Source organism: Canis aureus, chromosome 33, assembly GCF_053574225.1.
Source record: "Canis aureus isolate CA01 chromosome 33, VMU_Caureus_v.1.0, whole genome shotgun sequence".
Lineage (NCBI taxonomy): Eukaryota > Metazoa > Chordata > Mammalia > Carnivora > Canidae > Canis > Canis aureus.
The window spans coordinates 12,305,817-12,331,434 of record NC_135643.1 but is presented as its reverse complement, the minus strand read 5'-3'; the positions used below and the strand labels follow the sequence as shown (position 1 = coordinate 12,331,434).

Below are 25,618 nucleotides of genomic sequence, written 5' to 3'. Positions count from 1 at the left end.
GCAGCTTCCCTCACTCCTGCTTCAAAATGTCTCTAGAACTTTTCTCATTTTCTCTTCTCACCTGCTCAAATGATGACATGGTTTTTCTAATTTCTAACGTTAACCTCTAAAATCAAGAAGTATCTTTGCAAATTCTATTTTCTGTATCCATCTCCCCACCCCACACCCATGTACGTGTACAAACATATACATACACTCACACTTTTCATGGCTTCCTCTTCATTGGCTCATTTCTGTTGGCCTAGAAAAAGGCTTCATGTCTAAAAGCTTTCTCTCTTGGGCACATTTAACAGCTTAAATCAAAAGTCATAAGTAATCATGTATTTTATCCAATAATCGTACTTCTGCCACTTGGTTCTACTTAAAAATGGAAAAGACCACAGTATTAATTTGCTCACCACAAGGCTTTCATAATCATGGAAAATTAGAAGCAATTTAAATGTTCAAAGATGTGAGATCAGATAAGCAATATTTGTATGTCAATTCAATAAAATTATTATTCTGAAAACTGTGTAATAAAATAAAAACCACTGACAAGTTATATTTTAAGTGCTTTGTATATATTATCAATTTTAATCCTCCCAATAATGCAAAAGGTGAATTTATTAGTATTATAATTCTCATTCTAAACATGAGAATGAGGCAGAGGAGAGTAAACAACTTGTCTCAGGTCACACAAAAGTGGTGGAGCTGGGATTCCACTATATTCTCCCTCTATTAAAAGTAGGTGATGTAGCAGTATCTACAGTGTATGCATTCATACATGTATACATATATGTGTATGTATTATATACATATATGAGTGCATATATAAGTGTATATAACAATGTCCATTCCCAAGAAAAAATACTGCAAGGAAATGTGCCTCAAGTAATTTATGATGATGGTAGTGGTATTAGAAGCAACTGTTACTCCATCCTCGTTCTTCAAATGTTCTCCATATGATACTAATTCTATAATAAGCATTGCAGTCATTATGTAAAAAACAAATACATAGTCTAGTAGCTCTCTTATTTATAAACAACATCTATTTAGGGGTGCCTGGGTGGCTCAGTCAGTTACATGTCCCACTCTTGATTTCAGCTCAGGCCATGATCTCAGGATCTTGAGATTGAGCCCCACGTTGGACTCCACACTTAGCAAGGATTTTGCTTGAGATTCTCTCTCTCAAATATTTAAAAAATAATAAATAAACATTTATTGTCCTGAATACCTTCTGAAATCACAGGCAGGGTTCAAAGAAAGAGCATAGCTCTTGCAGTCAGACTGAGTTTCTGTTTCAACTTGATCACTTAATATCTATCGCACGTGGCCGTATTATGTATCCTCAGTTACTTCATCCATAAAGTAGGAATATTAATACCTTATTGTGGGATATTTTTTTTTGAGATTTGAAAGCAACTAAATGTGCTAAAGGATAGGGAAAACTGAACACAGCTCATACATAAATCCCTTTCTGCCCTCTCTGTTCTGATGACCAGTCTCTTTTGTTCACTTGCCATCAGATGTTCTGAACAGTCTGCATTTACTCATCAACCCCAGTAGCCCAGATTCTATGCCCAATTCTCTGCAGAAACTGCTTCCTCCATGTCACTGGACATGGTTTGGGAATGGCCTTCAAACACCCCTGTGCTCTGACGTCTGCTTGGTCCTTTACTCTTTAAGTCTTTGTGGGGCTTGATACTTCGTCCCTTTTTCTTAAAACTCTCTCCCTCAATCTGATACTGACTTCTCCATGTCCTCTAATCACAGTGACTTTCTTCTGGGTCATCTCTTTCACTGGATCATCTTCCACAAAGCATATCTAGATATAGATGTTCCCCAAATTTTGTCTCATTTCTCTTTTCCATCAGCACTGTACTTGAGAGCTTTTCCACTTGCATGGTGTCAGATGTTACCTCTCTACAGATCCCTTGAAAGTCCATATTTGATTGAAACTTTCCCCAGTTCACCTTAGGAAGTCAACTTGTTTGGGACACCTGGGTGGCTCAATTGGTTAAGCATCTGACTCTTGGTTTCAGCTCAGGTCATGATCTCAAGGTTGTGAGCTGAAGCCCTGCATCAGACTCTGTGCTCAGCAGGGAGTCTACTAAAGATTTTCTCTTCTCCCTTGCCCTTCCCCTACCTCTTAAAAAAAATCAATGCATTAAAACCAAATTCATTGTCTGCCCCTTCTTGATCTCTTTTTCTCCAGGGGAGCCATCTGATCTCATCACACCATCATCTTCTCATCCCTTTTTAAGACATTTCCTGGACTTGCCCCCAGTCCCTCTTCCAGCTTTTTAATCAGTTGTCAAATTTAGTTGACTCTACTTTTAAAATGTTATGAAGGTCCCCGTTGTCCCTTTGTATTGCCATCACATCACTTAAGCCCTTGTTGTAACTGCCCTGGAATACCAAAACAGCACCCAGCATGTCTGCACATCTGCACCTGCTCCCAGCCCTACACTGCCTCTCCTCTGTAAAATAGTCCTCTACCTAATGCAGCAATTTTCAACCATTGTTTTCAGTGTAGTACCACTCAGCAAAAGGTCCTGTCAAAAACTACATGTACTACATGTAGTAGTACAAATACTACTCTCTGGGTAGTATTCATACAGTGTAAAAAAGCCCAATATTGTGAGCCACTGATTTATCATTATTCATTCCTTCAATTATACAACAAACTATATGACAAGCACTCTTTTAGGAACTAAAGACCCAGTGGTTATCAAAACAGACACACTCTCAGCCATCATGAAGTTTTACATTCTTTATAGGATCAAATAAAACACAAGAAAATATATAGTCAGGTGGTGATACATGCTGTGGAAAGAAATGAAGTGGGCAGAGAAGACAGGAAGAGTGGGAGGTGTAGGATCGATGTACAGAGGATACTTGGGTCAGGCCTCAATGAGATTTATGCAGGGACCTGAAAGAGGTGAGGGAGTGAGCCATTAGGAAATCTGGGGAGAGGCTATCTAGGCAGAGAGGGCAGGAGCTTAGCCTACTGAGGATAAGCAAGAGGCCACTGTGATTGGAGCAATATTGAGGAGGATTTTAAGAGATGAGGTCAAAGATGTAGCAAGGGTACTGATCAGTTAAGCCTTTGTAGCCATTTTTAGGTCTTTGGGATTTACCTTGAGTGAGATGAGGATCAAAGAGAAGAAAGTCATTATCTGATGTACCTTTTGAAAGAATCTCTAGCAACTGTGTTAAGAATAGCCTGGGGAAGGGGGGATAGCCCAGAGGTATTAAGGGATAAAAAAACAAAAAACAAAAAACAAAAAAAAACACTAAAACAAAATAATTGACATAATCTAAGCAAGAGATGATATTGATTTAGATCAGGATGATAGTGTAGAAACAAGAGGGTTTCTAATAGACTGGATGTGGGTGTGAAGAAGGAGGAGGGTGCAGGATGACTCCAAGACCTTTAGAATAGCTAGCTGGAAAGATGGAGAAAACTATTGAAGGGGCAGATTCAGGGGGGAAAAATCAGAAGTTCCATTTGGAAATGTTGAGCTTGAGATGTTTATTAGTAAAGAATCAAGTAGGCAGTTACATGATGCCTCCTAGATACATGAACCTAGAGTTCAGGGGAGAAATGAAAGAAGTTTGGAAGTCCTTGGCACCAGTTGGCATTTAAAGCCTTGGGATGGTCTGAGCTGACATCTAGGGAATAAGCAAAAAGAAAGGCTCCAATGAGAGCACGTTGGGACTAATCAATATTTAGTGGGTAGATACGCATCTAGTATTTCTTTCCTTTGCATACTATTGAATTAGGAAAGAATGTGATGGTCACCTTGAATTTTATGTTTTGCCAATTTTTACCATTATCATTCAGAAAGAAACTATTTAGAAATAAAGGAAATGTTAACAGTGTAGCAAACTACAGTTGCAGCAGTAACCAAAATACAGAGGTCATGATAGCAAGGATCAGTGTCTGTCTGGTTCACCTGTCACCCTTGTACCCTAAAGCCCAGCAGAATTCAGCACTCATCAAAAGAATGTGATGGAAAAAAGGAGCACATGAATGGTTGCCATATATTTTAGGGTAACTTGTGTAATAAGAACACCCAAACACAAGATCTTGAACACAGTAAATGTTCCTTCTCCCGTAACAACCTAAAATAGGAGTTGAGGGCCAGAGAGAGGAGTAGAGGATTTGCTCTATGCAGTTTTTCAGGGACCCAGGCCAGGTTCCTCTCTGTCATCCTCAAGTAGCATCCAGTGAACCATGGTGGTTTCCATCTCCTTTTCAGCTCACAGAAGGAGAGCATGAGCTTTGAGGAATGTGCCTGCTGGGGTAGTTTATTGGCCAGGCCTGCAAGCCACACAACATCCTGTTGGAGAGGAGTTAGTCATGCAGTCCTATCTCATTGCAAGAGAGACTGGTGAATGTGTTGCTCCTGGGCATGTGGCTCCTTCATTTCTGTAGGAGGAAATTAGACTGAATTTGGGTGGGTAGCTAGCAAGCTTTTCTATCAGCATCCTCGTATCATCTCTGTAGTTCTTTTTAAATATGGATTAAGTTATACAGCTGTTTTAAGGCAAAACATAAAATTATGAAAGGATACAAAAAGAAACACATTAATCCTTTATAAATGAGAATATATCAAATATTCTCCTTCTCTAAGAACTCAAGGTTAGGATAATGAAACTGTTTTGACTAGCAGTGTTCTCTGCAGCCTTCAGACTCAGCTTTTTGTATATGGAGGGAAAGCATTTTTTTCAGTGCCCTCTATAAAGGTTTTGTTAGCATTTTATAGTTTCAGAAGACAAATTTGTTTTTGCTCCAAGTGTTTTCAAGTGCTTCAGTGGTCAAACAGGTTTTGAGCCTGACTTTCAATGCCACAACAGAGAGAGAGACCTAGGGGAAGAATTGAAAATAAATTCCACAGTCTAAAGCTAATTTTTTTCAAGGATTTTGTTCTTTTTAGATTTGAGGTTATTTTTATAATTGAGGAGGGTAGTTCTTAAAATTCAGTTCCCTCTGACACCCAAAAACTATCCAAATAAATTATATTATAGCACATTTGTGTGTTTTGAAAGTCACTGGTAAAATTTAAACAAAGCAGAATTTTATGGATTATAAACTACGCTTGATCTGTTTTTTTAATGCAATTCAAGAAGCAATTTTATTAAAATTATTCTTTTTTTTAAATTTATTTATGAAAGAGAGAGAGAGGTGGAGACACAGGAGGAGGGAGAAGCAGGCCCCATGCAGGGAACCCGACTTGGGACTCGATCCCGGGACTCCAGGATCACACCCTGGGCCAAAGGCAGGCGCTAAACCACTGAGCCACCCGGGGATCCCCCATTAAAATTATTCTTAAAGTCATAGTTCTTTGCTGTGTCTTAAAATTACCTATTTAAAACATCCTAAGTTTAGAAGACCAATTAAAAATTAATGCAATAAAACATTTTTATAAGAGTTTTATTACCTTAACCTTTAATAAATGCAAACATTAATGAACTACTCTTTTACCACACCTAGAGAAGTGTTTGGAACATAAAGCAGTTCAAAACCTTCAAAAGGAATTAAGTCCATATTTTCTCATAATACAAGTACTATTACAACTGGAGAACACTTGAAAGTCCAGTAGCAAATTTCTGGTACAATGGAAGTCTACGTTGCAGCTGTTCTTTTGACCTGTACATTCCATTTTCCCCTTCTCCCACCTCAGTGAAGTGAGGGAATGGCTGATCTGTTTCTTTATCTTAATCTTCCCTCTCTTTAGGCAAAGAATGGAAGTTAGAATTTATAGCATGTTTTGCACCCATGAAAATAGGTACTTTTTTTTTTTACTGTATTCAGAGATCTTTACTACCCTTATTTCATTCTGAAAAAAATTGAGATAGGTTGCCAGTTATAACACATTCTTCACATGTTCCTGTTTCCAAAAGGTATAGGGGCAACCCAACTGCCTTGCTAAGGCACTGCTAAAGAAACACTGTGTGCTTGCATGCTGCTTTAGTGAAAGCAGCTCATAGATATTCAACAGTCTCAAATATGTGGACAACATGAAAGTTGGAATTACTGTGAAGCCTTAGAAGGAAATATGGAACAATATTGAAAGTCACCCTTTGTTGATTACATCTATATAAAAAAAAAAAAAAAAAAAGATCCTTAGGGAGTTCTTAAACATAGGGATCATTTTTTTAAAAAGCCAGTGGGAGAGGGAGTCCAAGTTACTGCTTACTGGTGTTAACCCTGGAGATCAGCTAGACTTTCTCACATTTAACAGCTGCTTTTTGCAAAGCTTTCCATGGTATAACATAGCTGTCTTTTTTTACAATTCTCAAGATCTATAAGCAATTATATCTTGGTTCTTTCTATTTAGGAAGAAAAAAAAATCTTATATTCTTACTGAAATATCTAAGTTTATATAATACTATTATGGTTTACTTTTCTCTTCTCTCTTTCTGAATATTTCCTAGCCTTAATGTGAAGATTTTTCTTTATTCTGAAATAGTCATTTGCATATAATTAAAAATGCATCTCATTGACACTGTTTTAAAATGATATGAGAGTAGAGAGTTGTGCTTTCCCTGGGAAATCATGTTTCAGAGGTTTAGAAAAACCTAATACTATTACACTAGATCTTACACTAAAGATTTTGATAATCTACTGAAGATTACCAATGAGAACAAACTAAGATTCTTTGTCATAGGTATAACCCCCTTTATCAGGAAGATCACATTCAGGTAATAAGAGTAATTATGCTTTGGTTTAAGGAGAGGCATTTTAGAGAGGCCTCTTCTAATTCAAACTTTAGAGTTATAAAATATAAACATACCTGAATATTTTCATAATTTTTATTTCTCAGATCCATTCTAAAATTAACTGTGTAAATTATTTAAGTGTGTAAATTGATGTTTAGTAATGGTAGACACAGACACTCTTTCCATTGTCTGGAACATCACCTTAACTGGAGAAATAGCAGTAAAATATTTTGGGGGACATGAATTTCATAGTTTTAGAAATAATGACAGCATCAGGATACCTGGGTGGCTCAGCAGTTTAGCACCTGCCTTTGGCCCAAGATGTGATCCTGAAGTCCCAGGATCGAGTCCCACATCAGGCTCCTTGCATGGAGCTTGCTTTTCCCTCTGTGTCTCTGCCCCCCTCCCTCTGTCTTTCATGAATAAATAAATAAAATCTTTAAAAATAATAATAATAATATAAAATAAATGTACCAGATATTATTCACATGCTTTACATGTGTTATTTCCTTTGATCTTCATGGCTACCTGTGTTAATATGTTAATACTACCATCTCCATTTTCCAGATGTGGATATTGAGGGTCAAGTAGGGTCAAGATGATAAATGATAGAGCTAGGATTCAAACCCAAACATTCTGACTCTAGAGCCACCATTGTAACTATTATGTTACGCTGTGTCTCCCTTTGTTTCTACTGTTTGATGGAGCCTGGGGTTTTAAGTTTTCAGAATTCCAGATAAGTTGGCCAAACCAACATAAATGCAAAATAATTCATTCATCTACCAAACCAAAGATTAGTTTTCTACTCTATGTGTTTATTTTGGGAAGATTTTTATATATGTCAGTGTCATGGGATTATTGTGAACCTTAATCAGATTTACTTTGTAAAGGATTTTTCATGATGGGAGGTTATAAATACGTAGATGAACACATGTTGCTTCAAAATGTGTCTTTCTGATGACATAGACTAGGTGGATTGTGCTTAATATCCTTTTAATGCAGATACGAATCTTAGAATTTAATGAAGTTCAAGTTCAGATCTCCAGGGCAGCTATTTTTTTTTTTCAGTTTACTGAATGTAAAAGTGCTCTTGTTTGCTTATTTGTAATCTTCCTTCATGGGAATGGCTTACTTATGTGCTCAGTAACCTGAATTGTATTTAAAAAGCATTGGCCATGTCAAAAACTTACAGGTATGCCTCCTGATAAGTATTAAGCCCTCTTGGTCAGCCTGAAATACATGCCCTTCAAAGTAAGTTTCCTGTTTATATTTTTTCAATTTTAGCTGATATAAGGACTATTACAGAAAGAAAGGTACTTAAATTAACATTTATTTTTACAGATAGTTTACAGTTTAGGTACAAGTTATATGATATCCCATATTATATTGGCAGTTTATCCTGAAAATATTTCAAATAAGCAGTGAATATTACATTGGTCTCTGATTAGATTCAAGGTCAGATTCCTTGGTTCTAGTTCTAATGCTACCCTAATGTCCTGACAGTCTGGATTTTGCTATGTTTAGCTGTAAGGTATGGATGATGTACCTAACAAAGACATGATCATGTCTGTGATGGTGTCAGATAGTCTCATTAAAGGGATGATAAAATCAACATCCAATTTTATGCAAGCAGCATATACTAAACTTTCATAATTTTACTAGTTTTAACAAAGGTAGAAATATGAGAACAAGAATTGGTTCATATCTTCATATTATCTGATTTTTCTATTATACTTTATGATTTTTTAAGATTTTATTTATTAAAAAAAAAAGATTTTATTTATTTATTTATTCACGAAAGGCACAGAGACACAGAGGGAGAAGCAGGCTCCTCACAGGGAGTCCAATGTGAGACTACATCCCTGGACCCAGGATCATGCCCTGAGCCAAAGGCAGACGCTCAACCGCTGAGCCACCCAGGCATCCCTGATTTTTCTATTTTAAATAAAGGAAGATCTGCTGTTACATATTTCTTGCCATTCCTACTAGGCAACCATGATTTGTTTTGTTACAGAATATGGAAAGCCTCAGTTCTACAGCATCTCATGAGAGGCCTGGGACTGATGACGTTGAACTGATGTCCGATGAAAGGTAATTTTAGCACTCCTTTCACATTGCTTACAAAGAACATGAATAGCTTTCTTTTTTTTCTTTTTCACTTAACACAGTGTTCATTACAAGAACTAAAAAGAATAGAATTAAAGGTCTATATATTTACCAATAGTATTTTATAAAAAGGAAAATGCTTTGAATAGAAAATCTGCCATCGTGCTATTAATGACAACCATATTCATGGTTGTGTTTCTGGTTTTGTTTTCTTTTGATTTTTTGTTTTGGTTTGGTTTTTGATTTTACAAGAATTTAATTTAAGGCCACTCAGCCTACTTTTAAAATAAATCATAATTTCACTGGATGAAAAGCATTGTTCTAAAACTGACATTTTATGATATTTTGTTGTTGCTGCTGCTGTTTGTAGCAAAGAAAATGAAAAAGACGGCAGACACACCCCGCATTTTGAGGTGAGTAGCAAACAAAATCATGGTAATGGGGCTGTCCGTATATTCCTGGGAGCACACGTGAAGCATTATTAGCCTATCGATAAGAGATAATGAGATTAAGTGACAGGACTGTGATTGGTCAGAAAGGCAAATACTGCGACATAAAGATTCTTTGAGAAATTCTAAGAACTCTATACTTTTGTTTTTATTTTGCTTGCAAAGAGAAACTTCAGTAGCATAGAGATTTCCTTTTAGATTTTCCATAAAATGAAACAAAAAGTCAAAGCTACTGGTTTAATTTTCCATATTTTTATGCCTTTTTTAAGTGATTGAAATAAATAGGTAATGATTTAGTGGATCCGTCACAGAGATTTATCTCATTAATTTTCAAATTAAGATAAACTTCATGTGAGTTGCTAAACCCAATTTGTTTTCTGAGTTTTGTCTCAAGTAAACCATAGAGGAAAAAAATACCTAACTCCCTTATGTTGTCTACATCTTAAATTTCCAGTTATTTCCTGTCTTCCTCATTTTCTGAGGATATGGCCATGCTGACCTACAGCATGACTTCCCTTGCTCCCAACTCTGTCTTCCATTCAGTGTGCTCAACCCCATTTTCATTCATGTGTGTGTGTAATATTCTTCCAAGTGCACAACCCCATTTTCATTCATGTGTGTGTAATATACTTCCAAATGCTTCCAACTCCACTTTCAGTATTTTTATCAGTTTTCCCTCTGGTCAGATTTAAAGGTTTTTTTTCAACCTGTTCTTGAATTCTGATCCTTGAAATATCATTTATACATAGAACTCTCCCTGGAACCCAGTGACTCCTGATCTTGATTGGACATTGTCCTAATTCGCTGATAGAGTTGCCCAGTAGCATCTATGGAGTCCTGCCATGGGTGGGTACTGTGCGAGGGGCTAGGATTCAGTAACAGCTGCAGTCCCTACCCCCCTCAGAATTGTACCATGTGTAGGGGGTTAAGAATCTAAAAGCTGCGGACCCCCTTCTTAGAAAAATGCACATTCGTGTACAATTTGGCATAAAATTACTGGGAATGAATGGCCACCTCCCTACCAGTGCTATGGACACCTCATATTCCCTGTATTCAGTTCTTGTCATGTACGCTTCATCGGCCAAGCTGGATAATAGGAGGGGAATGCTTCTTCTTTCTGACTTCAAAGCTTCTGAGCCACATCTTTCATCTCTTATTTCCAACTCCTTTAAGCCTCCTTCCTTGGGACCCAGGCAACCAGCTGACACTTTTTCCCTGACACCAGAGCAGTTTTTTCAGAGCAGTTTCCCCATGATAGCATCGCTTTATTTTTCTTCTCATTTCACCCTTTCTCTGCTCTTTTTCCTCTACTCACAGCAAGCACTTACTCATCATGCCATTGAACATTACTTTAAAGAAAATTGCTTTGCCAGCCTCCTAGAGAGGTCTTCTCAGTTCAGTCCCTTTTCTACCAATTATCCTTTATGGGATTAAAAGATACCAAGCAATCTTTGTGGATGGACTTCATAACATTAACTCTCATAAATTCTGAGTGGCACCCAAACAAAATCCGTGCTGAATTCAGTTTTGTCTTGGTATTTCTGTGGACAGCTCCCATGACAGTGAATGAATCAGGAGGAAAAAATCTCAAATCCTTCTTCCAGGTGCCAGGTCCTATATTCTTACATGTGTCAGCCATGTGCAGTCACCAGTCAGCACCTAGCCTACCATTGGCACTCCTCAAGCTTTCACTATTAATAATCATTGTCGTCATAATAAGTTCAGCTAGGAGATAAAATTAGACCGTGAGTTAAAATCCAGCCTAAGCTCTACGTGTCACCTTTCTTTTACAACTGCCCCAAAGGAGAAAAACAAGACATCACTCCACAAGATTGGGATGATGCTTCTCCTCGTGAAGGCATGTGCTTCTTTCCCTGAAGGAAATGTATATTTAATTATTAGTGATGGACCACAAAAAGACCTGTTTTCTCTTGTTGACGGTGTGATGTCATTGTTTACTATTTAATACGTGTAGCACTTTTAGAACTTATTAAACAGCCTAAATAGTTAATCTGATGTTCTGGTAATGCCAAAATAATTCCTAAATTTCAGAGGTGAAAAATAAGTCTAGACTGTGGTGAACCCTCATGGAATTCTACTTTTATTTCACGTCTCCTATAGCATCAGAGTGAGAAGTTGGCATTTGCATGCCCATCATGGATGGCTCTGATAATGTTTCCAGTTTCATTATGAAGACAGTTGGCTCTCATTAATACTGTCCTTTAAATTTTTCCTTATAAATTCTTAGACTCATGAAAGATAAAGACAACAAATGCCAGCTATTAAGGAAAGGTGCTTACTCTTGTTTTGACTAGCATCTCCATGAGAATGTAGAACATTAAACACAGTCTCAGAGATGCTCCTTAGAAGGACACATAGGCAGAGAGAGGCTAGTCTTAGGAGCTGCGGCTCAAACACAAATGCAGGCAAGACCGTGACTTTACTTTTGAAATAAGCATCACAGGGGATCCCTGGGTGGCTCAGCGGTTTGGCGCCTGTCTTCGGCCCAGAGCATGATCCTGGAGTCCCAGGATCGAATCTCACGTCAGGCTCCCTGCATGGAGCCTGCTTCTCTATCTGCCTGTGTCTCTGCCTCTTTCTCTCTCTATCTCTCATGAATAAATAAATAAAATCTTTTTTAAAAAATGAAATAAGCATCACAGCCCTAAATGTATTTTTGTTTGAAGGCGTGTGTTGAGAAGTGAACGAGTTTATCCCGTCTTTGCATATCTTTTTAATTTTTTTAATCAACTAATCTTACCCAAAAAGAGAATCTGCTCAAGATCTCAGATGGTTAGTGAAAAAAAAGTTAAGAGTCCCTTCAAAATGCCAAAAATTAAAATATGATTTCAATGGGGAAGTTTCTGAAAGGTTGGCATTTTAATAAAATATCCCTTTTGGGCTGTATGAAATGAGCTAATATAAGGAAGAGCCTAGTGTACTATTCCCTGAATATGTTGGGAGTCCAAAGTCTTTGTTCTTTTCTTTTTAAACTCCGTGAACAACTGGAAGTATCCAAAGGAAAAGTCATTCTTAAAACTAGCAATTTCTAGGTTCTAAATACAGATTCTAAAATACAGATTTTCAAAGTTCTATTTACAATGGAACTTAAACTTTATGCTTCAATTTGATCCCTTCTGATAAGTTATTTTCTACTGTGGAAATATATCATGCTTCTGTATGAAATCCGGAATATTAAAACTGTAATCTTATACTTAATCTCTTTATCAAGAAAGCAAAACCTGTAAGAATTATCGAGTACATAGAAAGGTATTACCTTATCTGGAAGAGGTCATTTTATGTCAGAAGTATAAAGTTAATGAAGTGTTCAATTCTTTTGCAATATTTTTACATTCTGTATGCTTTCTAAGCCTTCTGCTTAGAAGAGCTTAGAAGCATACCTTTGATAACAAATAAGACATTCATAATAAACAAAAGACAATTTCCCTTTTTTTAATCCTGCTTCAAAAAAAAAAAAAAGTAAAAGAATGGAGAGAGAAAGAAGACAAGGGCTTTCCAATCAAGACTCAGTATTAATATTAATTATCAAAAAAAATTATCAGACATCCGAAATGTAGGCTTTTATTTGCCCTGAGCAGATTTGAGATAAATTCTGAAATATGCCTGTCAACAAGTATTTATGAAATGAATCTCTGTTGTTTCAACTTCACTGTATTGAATGGAAGCTTTAGGATTTTGTTACTGATTTTAATGTTAAAATCAGAATAATTTAAAAGCTCTGTCTGTTTAGATTCACTTCCCATTTCATCCAGGCTCTAAAGGCTACTGAAGCTTTGCAATTCACATGAATTTTGGAAATCTGTTATGTCTATTTTCCTTTATTGTCAGGCCAAACAGTAAATGTTTATGGTTCCATGTGGTTCTTGTATTAACACTGTGTGGTTTCTTCCTGTGCAAACTGCATCACACAGTATACTCTCTGATATCACTGTTCCTGGCTCTGGTAAGCTATTAAGGATGTTTATTTATATCCTGTGCAGGGAGGGAGAAGGGATGGAACAAAAATTCACCATGTGAAGTCAGGGAAGGAGCAAGATCAGTGAAGTCTGAGGATCGAAAAATCCAAGCTAGGTTAGACAGGGGCAAGTCTTGACAAAGATCAGGTGAATAGACTAGTAATTAATGATTCTTTGACCTGAACATGGACTGTCCCCTAAGGCCCCAGCCCAGATGAGCTCTCTGAGTATTTGCTCCCTAGCATCCTGTTTTTTTCTGATATAACTTTCATGACACTGGCACTTAAACATTCAGCATCTTCCTTCCACACTAAATTCTGTATCTTGTTAATTCCTGTAATCCTAGTACCTAGGACATAGCATGTGTTCAGTAAACACTTGCCAGATGAATGAATGTGAAAGAGAGGTCGTGAATAGTTGGAAATAGCATTTTTTCACAGTTACTATGGGTTAGCCATTTTTATATATGCTTCTCATTTAATCTTCATAACAACTATGTCACGATGCCTACGTCATTCCCCTCACTTCATCTTATCATGCATTGTATCATCTCACGTCATCACAAGAAGGGTGAGTACAGCACAGTAAGATATTTTGAGAGAGAGAGACCACATTCATATAACTTCTACTACAGTATGATTGTTCTATTTTATTAGTAATTATTAATCTTTTACTGTGCTTAATTTATCAATTAAACTTTATCATAGGTGTGTATGTATAGGAAAAAGCAGAGTGTATACAGGGTTCAGTACTATCCTCTGTTTCAGGCATCCACTGGGCATCTTGGAATGTACTCCCGCCAGATAAGGGAGGGCTGCTGTAATTCACTTACTCTCTGATTTAACTGAAGATATAAGACATATAAACAATAGAAGTTGAAACCAGAAATATTTTGGTACTTTAGAATGTCCTTGACACTTTAACATGAATGACCTAAGAGAAGCATCAAGTAAGAAAGTAGACAAGTGCAATGCCATATGATGAGCACTAGGACAGAGTGTGGAACAATCTGGAGAGGTGCCTCACCCTATCTAGGCTAACGAATAGTTGAAGGAAGAGTAGTTTTGATGCTGGTGTATTGCTACAGAACCTGAACAGCTTCACCGTGGGTGGCCCCGGAGCATCAGCCCTAGCTCCCATATGCACGTAAACCCTGAGCCTGCACCAGCAGCCCACTCTGCATCCCCAGGCACAGCAGCCGTATCAGGTTCTGGTGAGACCAGTGAGGCCAGAAATTGAGAATCAGATCTCTAGGAGCAGTAGGCAAGTGAAAGAGCAACCTCAGGGACTGATCACAGCATTGTAGGACAGAGCCAAGTGTGTGGATGTGCTGGTGAGTGTGGTGCCCAGCGTGTCCATGCTATGCAAGCCAGTGTGGTTTATGTAGAAGAGACCCCTCCACTGCTGTATAGGAAATCAGCCAGAAAGTCCAGAAGCTTATGTAAGTTAACATAGGTCCATAGTACAAGTGATATCCTGTTATCTGTGGCATATTCTAAACATCCTTACCTGGTGACTCCAGATACAGTGATCTCTTTGCTATTCCTTAAACACAATGACCTTGCCTCAGGGCCTTCTTCCTGGAATGCTCTTCCCATAGATGGATCATTTCCGCATTTCCTTCGTATCTCTGCTCATATGTCACGTCAAGGAAGGGCCTTCCTGCCACTGAATATAAAATAGCAGACTGTGGCCCCTACTTCCATCATCTCTCTTATTCTGCGTTATTTTTCTCCATAGTCCATATCACTACCTGGCTTGTTTTGTTTTGTTTTGTTTTTTTCTTTGTTTACAGTCACTTCCTGTAAGATTCATTAGGACAGATTTCATTTTGTCCTCCAAAGTATCCCCACTGTCTAGAAAACTGTCTAGCATGTAGTAGGTATGCAAAAATTATGAGTCAAATAAATGAGTAAATATTATCTTTGTATCTCTAGCATAAGGCACGATAGCCCTATTATAAATATATATTATGTGATATATGTTATTACTGAATAAATTACTGAAGTTTTGACCTGATTCTCTTCTTTAGAATAATAGGATCTTAGGGGTTATCCATTTCAGCCTCCTACCCAGGGTGGTAATCTCTCCCTCTCCTACATGCCTGACTCCCAGACTTCATTTGAACACTGTGAAGGGCAACTCAATAATTGACAAGGTGGTCCATTGTTGTGTTTTATCCAAATCAAGTGTCCTCAGAATTCTACTGGGCATTCTTGAGCCTCTTTCACAAAATGTCAGCTCTCTCAGTGCAGGGAGCTTGCATGTCTCACACAGCCCAGCACAGAAAGGGTACACCAAACCATGCTGTCAAAGGAATAAGTCTGTGGATTTAAAAATAAATAAATTTAAATAAATAAATAAATAAATAAATAAATAAATAAATAAATAAATATCTGTGGATTTTGGAGGGGGGAAAAAGTGTAATTTTCTAACTTTAATTTTCTTTGAAATGGATACTAATTCGGATGTAGAAAAAAATGTAATCTCAATTTCCTTTGAAATGAGTGCTAATACAGATGTAGCAATCATAAAAAGTACACATTTTTACAATGGGGGGTGGGCAGAATTTCAGGATTTTACACATGTTCTGTCAAGCACTGCAGGACTCCGAGTGCCCTGACAGACACAGGTGTGGCAGGAAGCAAAGCCAGTGTCTGGCATTAGGAAGGGACACAGGCTGCCTACAGAACCCAGCTTAGGCCTGCAGGTCTTCCCACCAGCGTTCATTCCCATCTGCAAGGCCTCAGCCTGGAAAACACATTTTACCATTATTACTCTATTTCTAAAATCCTTCCATGGCTTTACATCATCAACTACAGGATAAGATCCACACTTAGCCGAGCATACAGGCCCTTTCTGAGTCCAGCATCTGCTCACCTGACACCCTCATCACCTGCCTGTCTCTCTTTCCTGTCCTCCCCTTCTGTGACCAGCCAACCCCCCAGGTGCCTGTCTCTGCACTTCCTCAACCCCTCTCACCCACACTGCCCCCCAAACAAAATCACTGTTGCTGACTGTGCAAGGAACCTGAATGTCTCTTGTCTCAGTTTCTTCACAATGCATCTTAGAACTCTACTCTTTGAGGAGCATGGTTCGCCTTGCATTGCTGTTGGACAGGCCTCCTCTCCAACGCCTGTCTCTGGCGTTTTGAGATGTGGCAGTACTTTCATCTTCCTACGGTGCCCAGAAAAGATGAAAAGACTGATGGCCTCATCTGTGCACATTTTATGCTCCGGGCACTGTGTTAATGGCCTTTCACACCTTCTCCCAGATCTTTAAAAGAACCTTGCTAGATTGATATTGTTAACGCCATTTCACAGATTAAGGAACAGAGGCTCAAAGAAATGAAGCCCCTCAGCCAGAGCACCAAGCTAGTAAATGTCAGCCACATGGCAAACCCAGGTCTACCTGTAAGCAAAATCCGTGTCCATTCCACTGTAGTACAGCACGATAAAACATGATATGTTTTTCATGAAGAAGATGCTGTGCTTAATTACAATAGGAGTCTAATTTCTTTTTTTTTTTTCATTTTATCTTTTAAAGATTTTTTATTTGTTTATTCATGAGAGACACAGAGAGGGGCAGAGACACAGGCAGAGAGAGAAGCAGGCTCTATGCAGGGAGCCCGACGTGGGACTCGATCCTGGGTCTCCAGGATCATGCCCTGGGCTGAAGGCGGCACTAAACCACTGAGCCACCCGGGCTGCGCTGGAGTCAAATTTCTTATATTCTTCCCTTTTTTATGCCTCTAAGCATAACAAGTGTCAAAAATCCTTATTGAAAAAATGTTTATTTGCTATATGCAGATTCTAACACACACACACACACACACACACACATATACACATGCACACACGCACAAACAGTTGGTGACTGACACGCACAAACAGCTCTTAGTAGACTGAGTGCCAGATTCGGTCATTCAGCCCTAGTCCACTTAGGATTCAGCTCAAGGAACAAATAACTTTTGTGGCATAAATGCATAATCTGTTTTTCCCCCAACAGACAAGCAGCGTTTTGAAAGTATCTTAAAGCCCCAGATTTACTTGGCATTTCCATCTGACTTTAGTAGCTCATCATGAACTGATTGATGATATTTCATTGTATTCCCAGTGTGATGAAGAAAATAGCGGTCCTCGCGCATCATTTCGTGGAAATATTATAGTAAAAGCCCCGTCTATTCCCTTGTGATATCAGAGTGGGTTGAATAGCTATTAAAAGTAGCTGGAAGTCTTAATAGTGCTTATTTTAAGCAGAAGAACATTTCTCATGCATTAATGGAATCATTTATGATTTCCAGATGTTTAAAGTTTTTTCTTTTAATATATTTGCTAAAATAAATTTCCAGTGATTCTCAGAGAAAATCTTTTGTACAGATCTGTGCTACTTGAGAAGAATATTTATGAGTAAACACATTTGTTTATAATCTTATGAGAGAAGGGAAAGTGACAATGGTTGGGTTTACAAGACGCCAAAGAGCAAGGTAAAAAAGAATTAATTTCCTTGCAGATTTTGTTAACATAAAATCACTTAGCTAAAATTAACAGCCTTTGGGAGAGGGTTTTTCCATCCCCTATTTATCCCATCCTGGGTGTAGGTGCCCCGATTGAGCAAAACCAAGTGTAGCTGAGTATTTAATATTCAGACTAGATGAATAGTAGGAAAACAAGGGACAGTTGGATATTTGTAAGATATAAATTATGCATTGCCACCTTGCCAGTTCTTGGCTTTTTACTTTAAAAAAAAAAAAAAAAAAAGTCCCGCTACCCGTGTAATTTTGGCTCATTTCCAGAGGCCGTATTGCTTACTGCTAGTCCAGATGAGCCGCCAAACGCCTGTGCTGTTTGAATTTGCGCAACAATGCTTTAATACCCAGAGCTCCTCCATAAATAGTCTGTCCTCCCCACACTTGGGGTGAAAACAACCACAGGAAATCTGGGAATGTGCAGCTAACCCCGCTTAATTGATCTAAGCCTGCAGGGCCAGCAGGAGAGTGTTCGTGTACACAGCCTCTGCTCCTGGCCTTGCAGGACTGTTTCCCGAAGGGGCAAAGGAGTCTGCACACAGGAGACACCATGTTGCTTCTACAGCCATAGCAACAGCAGTAGCAGGATTTTTGTTATTGTTTACAGTCTGCAGAGTCCTACTCCTTTAAGGAAACACAAACTCCTTTCCCTCATTCCTGGTCCCAATCAGCAACCATCAAGACTGTCAGCTGCCTGCAGTTATCAGGAGCAGCAGCTCGTGGAAATCCTCTTGTCTTTCTCGCAGAAGAAAAGTTAAAGGAGCACACATGGACGGTTGCTTTTTGCATGCAAGTGGCCAGCTAGTATCCAGGGGGCTTCGAGCTATGATTTTGATTTCCGTGCTGGGTGCATCCACAGCCACAGCTTGGGAGGTTTCGTCCAGAAGGAGTGAAATTGCTGCAGACATTTTTGGGATTTGGTGAGCAATAGATATTTGGAGACATTGTGCTGTTATTACAGAGCCCCACAATGAAGATTCAGGAGCATCCCAGCATACCTGACACCAAACTGCAGAGGACTCAAGATACCGATGACCAGCAGGAGAGCTTTGTCTCCGAAGTGCCTGAGCTGGACCTGACTGCATTGTGTGATGAGAAGAGCTGGGAAGGTAGGATCGTCTGCTATATGGATGATTTAATATCGGAAAGGCATATATAAAGTAGCCTAAATGAGAGACGCGTCACCACATGGATGTATGAAAGCGAGGGGTGTAGGAGTAACTGCATTTCTAAATGACTGAAAAGCCTTTCCCTGGCATAGAAGTGTGTCACATGAAATGTTGCCAGGAGTAATTGCAATCTAAGAAAGGAAATGTGCTCACCCTGTATCATAGAGTCACCTTGCAGCCTTTTTTATTTTTAACTCGCCAGGAGTGCTAATACGTGTATGTGTGTTCCCTCTAGTAGTACTGAGCAGAGTACTCAGGGAGCTGCACACATTCAGGACTTTGTCTGGGTGCAGCTGCTCTCCCCGCTGCTACATGCCAACAATCTACCTCCTTCGTTAAATCTTCCCATTTTTTCAAGAAAGATGTTTTGGTATGCTTTGCTTCTGTGATTGTTTTTATGAAGAGAATTTTTTTAAGCGACATAAGGGATTCGCTTATCAAAGAGAGCACGAAGAAAAGGTGCTTCTGCTTAAAACCCTGCAATACAGTGTTTAAGGTAGATTTTTGGCAAAACATTAGAAATGTACTTGTGAGGAAGAAGAGGGTGTCCTAATCTTGTCAAAACGGTATTTCAGGAAGGTTCTGGCAACAGTGTCATCAAGCTGCTCTTCTCTCCTTATCCATGTGTCTGCATCCAAACATATATCAATGTGTATCCAAAATGCATGCCCAGCTGCCTCCATACAGTGTGTGTGTTTGGAAGCTACAAAGAGGGAGAAATTGTGTGTCTGGTTTCAGAACAGCAGCAGGACTTAACCTGGTGACATAGAGAATCACAAGTACAAGAAATCAGTCCTTTTCCAAAGCACCTGGATTTCCTTGTCTTCTTCCCCACCCCTTTTAAAACTAAAAGTAGTCATTATGATAATAAATTTAGATGAAGGACCAAAAGAGGATCTAAACAGACCAAAAAGTGAAAAATAGCAATCCCTTTATACTTTCATCCAGGGCTTGGTGATGTGAAAACAAACTGTTTTTATTCTAGTTCTCCCTCTTTGCAATCCACGAAACATGTTCCAGCCCTTTGCCATGTAATTAGGCAGTGGGTCAAAGATTTTCTCAGACCTTCCCAGCTCATGATATGCTTACTAGAAAAAATTGCAGGGTGTTGTGTTTTGTTTTGTTTTAAATTTCAGTGATACATTCCTGGGTAGTGTTTTATTCTTCTCTTGTTTTGTGTACTTTGGAATATTCAGGTGTGTTTTAAATTCCTACATTAAAAACAAACCCCATCCCCCACCCCCACCCCAAAAAACATCCCATAGTAGCCACTGTTACCCAAACAAAATTTAAAAAGCAGTAGCCAAAACAAATGCTGTATTTGGGTTTCAGTAATATGGTCTCCTCATATCAGTAACACAAAACTCCAGAGAAAAACTAGGATTTTTGGACAGAATTCAAATTAACCACATTATCCTGGTGTATTCAGTGGAGGGGCAGGGAGATTCTTCTTCCTCCTCTTGAAATGGACTCAGTTTGTTTTTATCTTGGTCAGTCAATTTGTGATCTCTTCCAGCATATTTGAAAAGTCCAGTATGAAAATTCCCTCCAGCATAGTTGAAAGCTAACTTACAGTTTCCTTAAAACTGTTCTATTACTTAATATAAAGAACTCTCTAATAGATAATTTAATAATAATATGAAGGAACCAATGTTTTAGGTTATATTGGGAAACTAGAAGGAATTTTAAAAAGCTTATTGGGGAAAATATACAGTAGGCTTGGAAATGCTAATTATGTAATTTATGAAAGGACTTGTGTCAACTTTTTGCCAATTACTGCATTAGTTACTGAACTTGCATATCTTAAAAATCTACATGGGTTCATTTGGTTACTGATTCCAGTGGCCATTTTTTATCATATATTTTAAATTCTCAAGTTACATTATAATAGTAAGGATAGTCAAAGTAAAGGAATTGTTGCATAAAGGATAGTTCAGATGAGAGCCATAAGTCCAGTCACTAAAATATTACCTTTTTTTATAGCTTCAATAAGAAACAAACAAAATGGTAGCTTTGCAGTAAGGAATCCACTTTGCACTAATTTAAACTGGGACTGTGAACCAGTACAACAAAATACATAAAGGGAAGTAAATAGTTACCAAAACCATCGGAGCCAGAATCCCTCTGGAAGTCTCCCTTGCCAGGCTCCAAGCCACCATGTAGTGTAACCCCCTCCGTTTGGTTTGCTTATCTGTTCCCCATCCCCACACTCACTTCACTCTCTCTTATGTAGAATTTTAGAATGGCAGGAGAGAAGGTACTCACTGAGGAGCCTGCTGGCGCTAGCCTCAGGGAAGAATGCCCCCATATGGCAATGACGTTCTCTGGTTTTGGGGGCATATTGTATCAGGGAAACAAAAAAGGAAATGAACCTGATAATTAGATTGCATAGCCAATATACAGTGGAACCCTCTCAAAGTGAATGTAGGATCCGAGTCTAGTCATGCTTTGCTGGCAGATAAATACATGCTTTTTCTTTCTTTTTTCCCTCTGTATGTAGCTATGTATTAGGCTCATTCTTTACCTATCCACATGGTGTTATTATTTTATTACTTCCACTCTCTAAAATTTAATGAATACACAAATCAAATGTACTATTATTATTTGTTATATAAAGCCCTTCAGAATTGCATAATTAGAATGTTCCTAATCAGCCAATTCATGTTGATTTGGGGGTACCATTTGTGGAAGTGTTTAAATACTCAACTATTCTATTAACTTTGTCCCAGTGAAGTTAAGTTTAAAAGAACATTTTTAAAGGGCATAAAATACTTCATATTTATTATTTTTTACTACTTGTCAAAAAAAAAAAAAAAAAAAAGCCTTGGGAAGGAAATTCTCTAAAAGAATGCAGAAGCAAGGGATCTTAAAGATCTTTTTACCGGACACTCCCATCATACAGATAAGAAAGCTGAGACCAAAAGAAGCAAAATGATGATTCAAGATAACAAAATGTCCTGACTGCCTCTCTGATGCCTCTTTTTCAGCAATGCCAATTCTGTATTCTGGCAGGCAGTGGGCCATAATGGCTAAGACCAGGCATGCCCTGGGTTCAAATCCTGCCTCTACTACTTTAGCAGCTTTGTGGACAAGTTAGTAAATGTGTTACAGTTTTGGCCTCAATTTCTCCATCTTTAAACACGTGAAACAACAGATAATAATGAGTAGCAGATGTAGTAGTATTCATTTAGTAAGTTTGGTGCAAGGATTAAATGAGCTAATATTTGCAAAGTGCTTCACAGTACAGGCACCTAACAGGCACTATATGTGAGTGTTGGTTGATGTTATTACTATCTTCCATAAATGTTTCCAAGTATAGTTTCAGGAGAAACCAGCCTAAGTCTGACTTCTTTGAAACCAGAGCCCACTTTTACCTAATGACAGTGGGTGGCTCTGAACACAGAGGAGTCAGTAATTACTGGATCCTCCAGTGATGACCAAGAACAAATTATACCAAATCAGTCTCCTTGTGTGTACATGTGTGTGACTCTGGACTCAGAAATGTCGTGTTTAAAAAGACCTCTGCTGGGCCTTGAACAGGGACTCCAGTGCCCTGTCAGATGTGGAAGGAGTAGAAGATAGTCAGGTAGTAGAGTGAATTAGTAACTGATTAAGCAACACTGCTTAAATGTGCAGATAGTTGGATCAAAGTTGACACAAATGGGGGTATTTTCATTAGGAAAGTTCTCAGCTCTAACCCATTCCACACATCTTATTAATGACTTAAATGTAGCAATTGAGGGACTACTTAATAATTTGCAAATAAACTCAAAGCAAATATATGAAATTTAAGGGTTAAATGGATCGACAAAGCCTACTACTAAGATTCCTTTTAACTCTGATAGTTGCAAGGTTATTTGAACAATTTAATAGGACTACCACGGTCCTATGGTTAAGATTTGGAACACTGAAGACATTTTTCTAATAGGATTTCTCTCCTGGGTGGGGTTTATGTCTTCCTGTGTCCATGATGTGCCCATACCTCCTTGTACCACTGAGGAGCCACCTTGAAAGTCAGTATGATGTCATGCCAGGTAGTAATGACTCTACATAGCATATAGTGGGAAATGAGATGTAGAAAACATCAGCTCCCTTAATTCTGGCAGATTTCTTAAATCATCTTCATAGCCAATTTTCTTTTGTATGACAAGTGGATCTAGCTGGCTAGGCAGAGAGGCACTATATCCCAATGACCACATTGATATTACTCAGAACAATGTTTCTTCTTCCTGCAGTAAATTCTTTATTTCCATGTGTATGGTAGTGTCTGATATGGAACTCCCCCAGGACTTACTCTTTTTTATTACTTAGGTAGCATGAATACATCTTTTATCTCTATTACTTCTGACCTGCTGTGGTGTCAGCAGATTAATTTTTCATAGAGAAACATGCCATATTTATGTCCAGAGTTCTCTCTGACAAGACACATAGCTAAAATCACTATTTCTTTTATGTGGTGCTTTCAGATGAAAATTTAATCTGAAACCTCATATTCATTTCTATTTTCCCTTTGAATAATTGTCTTGCAATATTTTTGTCCATTTCATTGCTCTAGAATTACTGATTAAAACATAAACTACTTGGGCAGCCCTGGTGGCGCAGCGGTCTGGTGCCGCCTACAGCCTGGGGTGTGATCCTGGAGACCCGGGATCGAGTCCCACATTGGGCTCCCTGCATGGAGACTGCTTCTCCCTCTGCCTGTGTCTCTGCCTCTCTCTCTCTCTCTCTGTGTCTATGAATAAAAAAATAAAAAAAATAAAAAAACATAAACTACTTCCCAAAATAGGAACTGGGATTGGTCAATTAACACATCCTCAAAACTGAATCTGTAGGGCAGGAAATGCTATTGGACATACTGTCCTGTACTACACTGTTTTTATTTGGTTCTTCTTTGTCTAGTTAAGTATCAATTATCAAAACATGAGTAGGCCCTGGATTTTCAGATCATTTCAAACTAAAACAGAAGAATTTTAATGAGCTAGTCCTATTGAACTATATATTATGTGTAATTTTATAAATTATTATAAGAGCCTTCAATTATAATTCTGTAGAAAAAAAGGAAAGAGTGAGATCTTGCCATTTGCAACAACATGGATTGGCCTACAGGGTATGAGGCTAAGTGAAATAAGTAAGACTGAGAAAGACAGATACCATATGATCTTATTCATGTGGAATTTAAGAAACAAAACAAATGAACAAGGGGGAAAAGGGCAAAAAAAATGGACTTTAATATACAAACTGGTGATTGCCAGAGGGGAAGGAGGGGATGGGTGAAATAGATGAAGAGGACTAAGAGTGCACTTATCTTGATGAGCACTGAGTGGGGCTCCAGCCAGTCTCCTCGGGCCAGCAGCTGAGAAAGGGCTCCCTGCTTTTTTTCTTTTTCTTTTAAAAAAATCAGACAGAGCTAGTAGCTTCAAGGGGTTCCAAAACTTCCTCGCCCCATCTGGACCCAAAAGCAAGAGCTGATTTTTAAAAGCCAAATTCCTGTTTCAGTTGGACAGAAGGAATAATGGGTCTTTCATATTTTCTTTGTATTTCTCTTCAATAGTTGCTTGACCCAACATCTGCCTGCTCTATACAATGAAAATACAAACTAAATGAGAATAGAAAAAAATAATTAAAGCATTAAATCGTACAAATTACAAATCTGTTCCAAAATATACTTACAGTAAATAAAATACACATTTCAGTAAAAAAAAAAAAAGGGGGGGGGATTAGTACTTTATAGATAATTCAGGATCACAGTATATTTTTTACCAGAGGCATGTTTGGATAATGGTCACAGACAGTCTTCATTTGGTACACAGAGACTACAAAGTCAAAAATTGAAAGATTAGTTGTAATATTTCTAAAGAGATATTCTGCTAGGTTCAGACAAATTAAGGGATTTCAGGATCTAAGGTAACACCTTTTCAAATGAAACTGTGAGGAGTAGAAATGTCAAACTAGCCTGCGCACTCATATGCCAATATCAACATCAGACTTTACTTTGCCCGTGCCCTCTGTCCCCGGCACGCCACCTTGGCCTTCCCTTGCTTGTTTTGCTCCTTTGCCACTCTGCAGTGAGGTTACTGCCTGCTACATCAATGGTCAAACCATCTTAACCCTTTCCTGCCCTGATAGGAGCCCTTAAAAAAATCGCTGCTGTCTTAGGAAATATCATGAAATGATAGGTACATTATGGCCGGTTTAATAGTTCCATTTTCTGTAACATAACACTACATCTTTCTTCTTTCTCTAGGGATTACTTTCTTCTTACCCTCTCCTTCCCTCACCTCTCATCGATTTCTTGCTCTTTTATGCCATTAGTTTGGAGCTGCTCATATCTGAGCCCTACACTTAGGAGGAGCCTGCTGCAAGCTTTAGTGCAAATGAGGGGACAGCTCCTGATCACCTCTAGCTTTAGCCAAATATTCCTACCAACATGTTCCCTGCCACTTTTTGGGACTTGCAGATGCTTTGATTTAAAAAAAAAAAATTTTTTTATATTACCATCTGAGTTCCCAGATAGCTTCATTCTCTTTAAATTTTGAGAACCTATGGGCCTCATACCATAGGAGGTTAATGTTTTACATTAATATGATCTCTCCTATTGTGGGATCTTCAAAAATTTCAGATGTCATCCTTGTTATTAGAGCATCTGGCGCATACTATATTGAAGCACTATCCTTCAAGTGA

The 25,618-nt window shown here is 38.3% G+C and overlaps 1 protein-coding gene across 9 annotated transcripts in view; it reads left to right on the top strand.

The window, feature by feature from the left end:
- The window catches only part of FAM13A (family with sequence similarity 13 member A), a 336,858-nt gene that overhangs the window by 281,105 nt on the left and 30,135 nt on the right, over nt 1-25,618 (top strand). For all 9 annotated transcript variants that reach the window (XM_077882856.1, XM_077882855.1, XM_077882852.1 and 6 more), the window contains 3 exons: nt 8,723-8,799; nt 9,185-9,227; nt 18,730-18,877. In XM_077882856.1, coding sequence (XP_077738982.1) covers nt 8,723-8,799; nt 9,185-9,227; nt 18,730-18,877 — 268 coding nt within the window. The remainder of the gene's footprint in view (nt 1-8,722; nt 8,800-9,184; nt 9,228-18,729; nt 18,878-25,618) is intronic.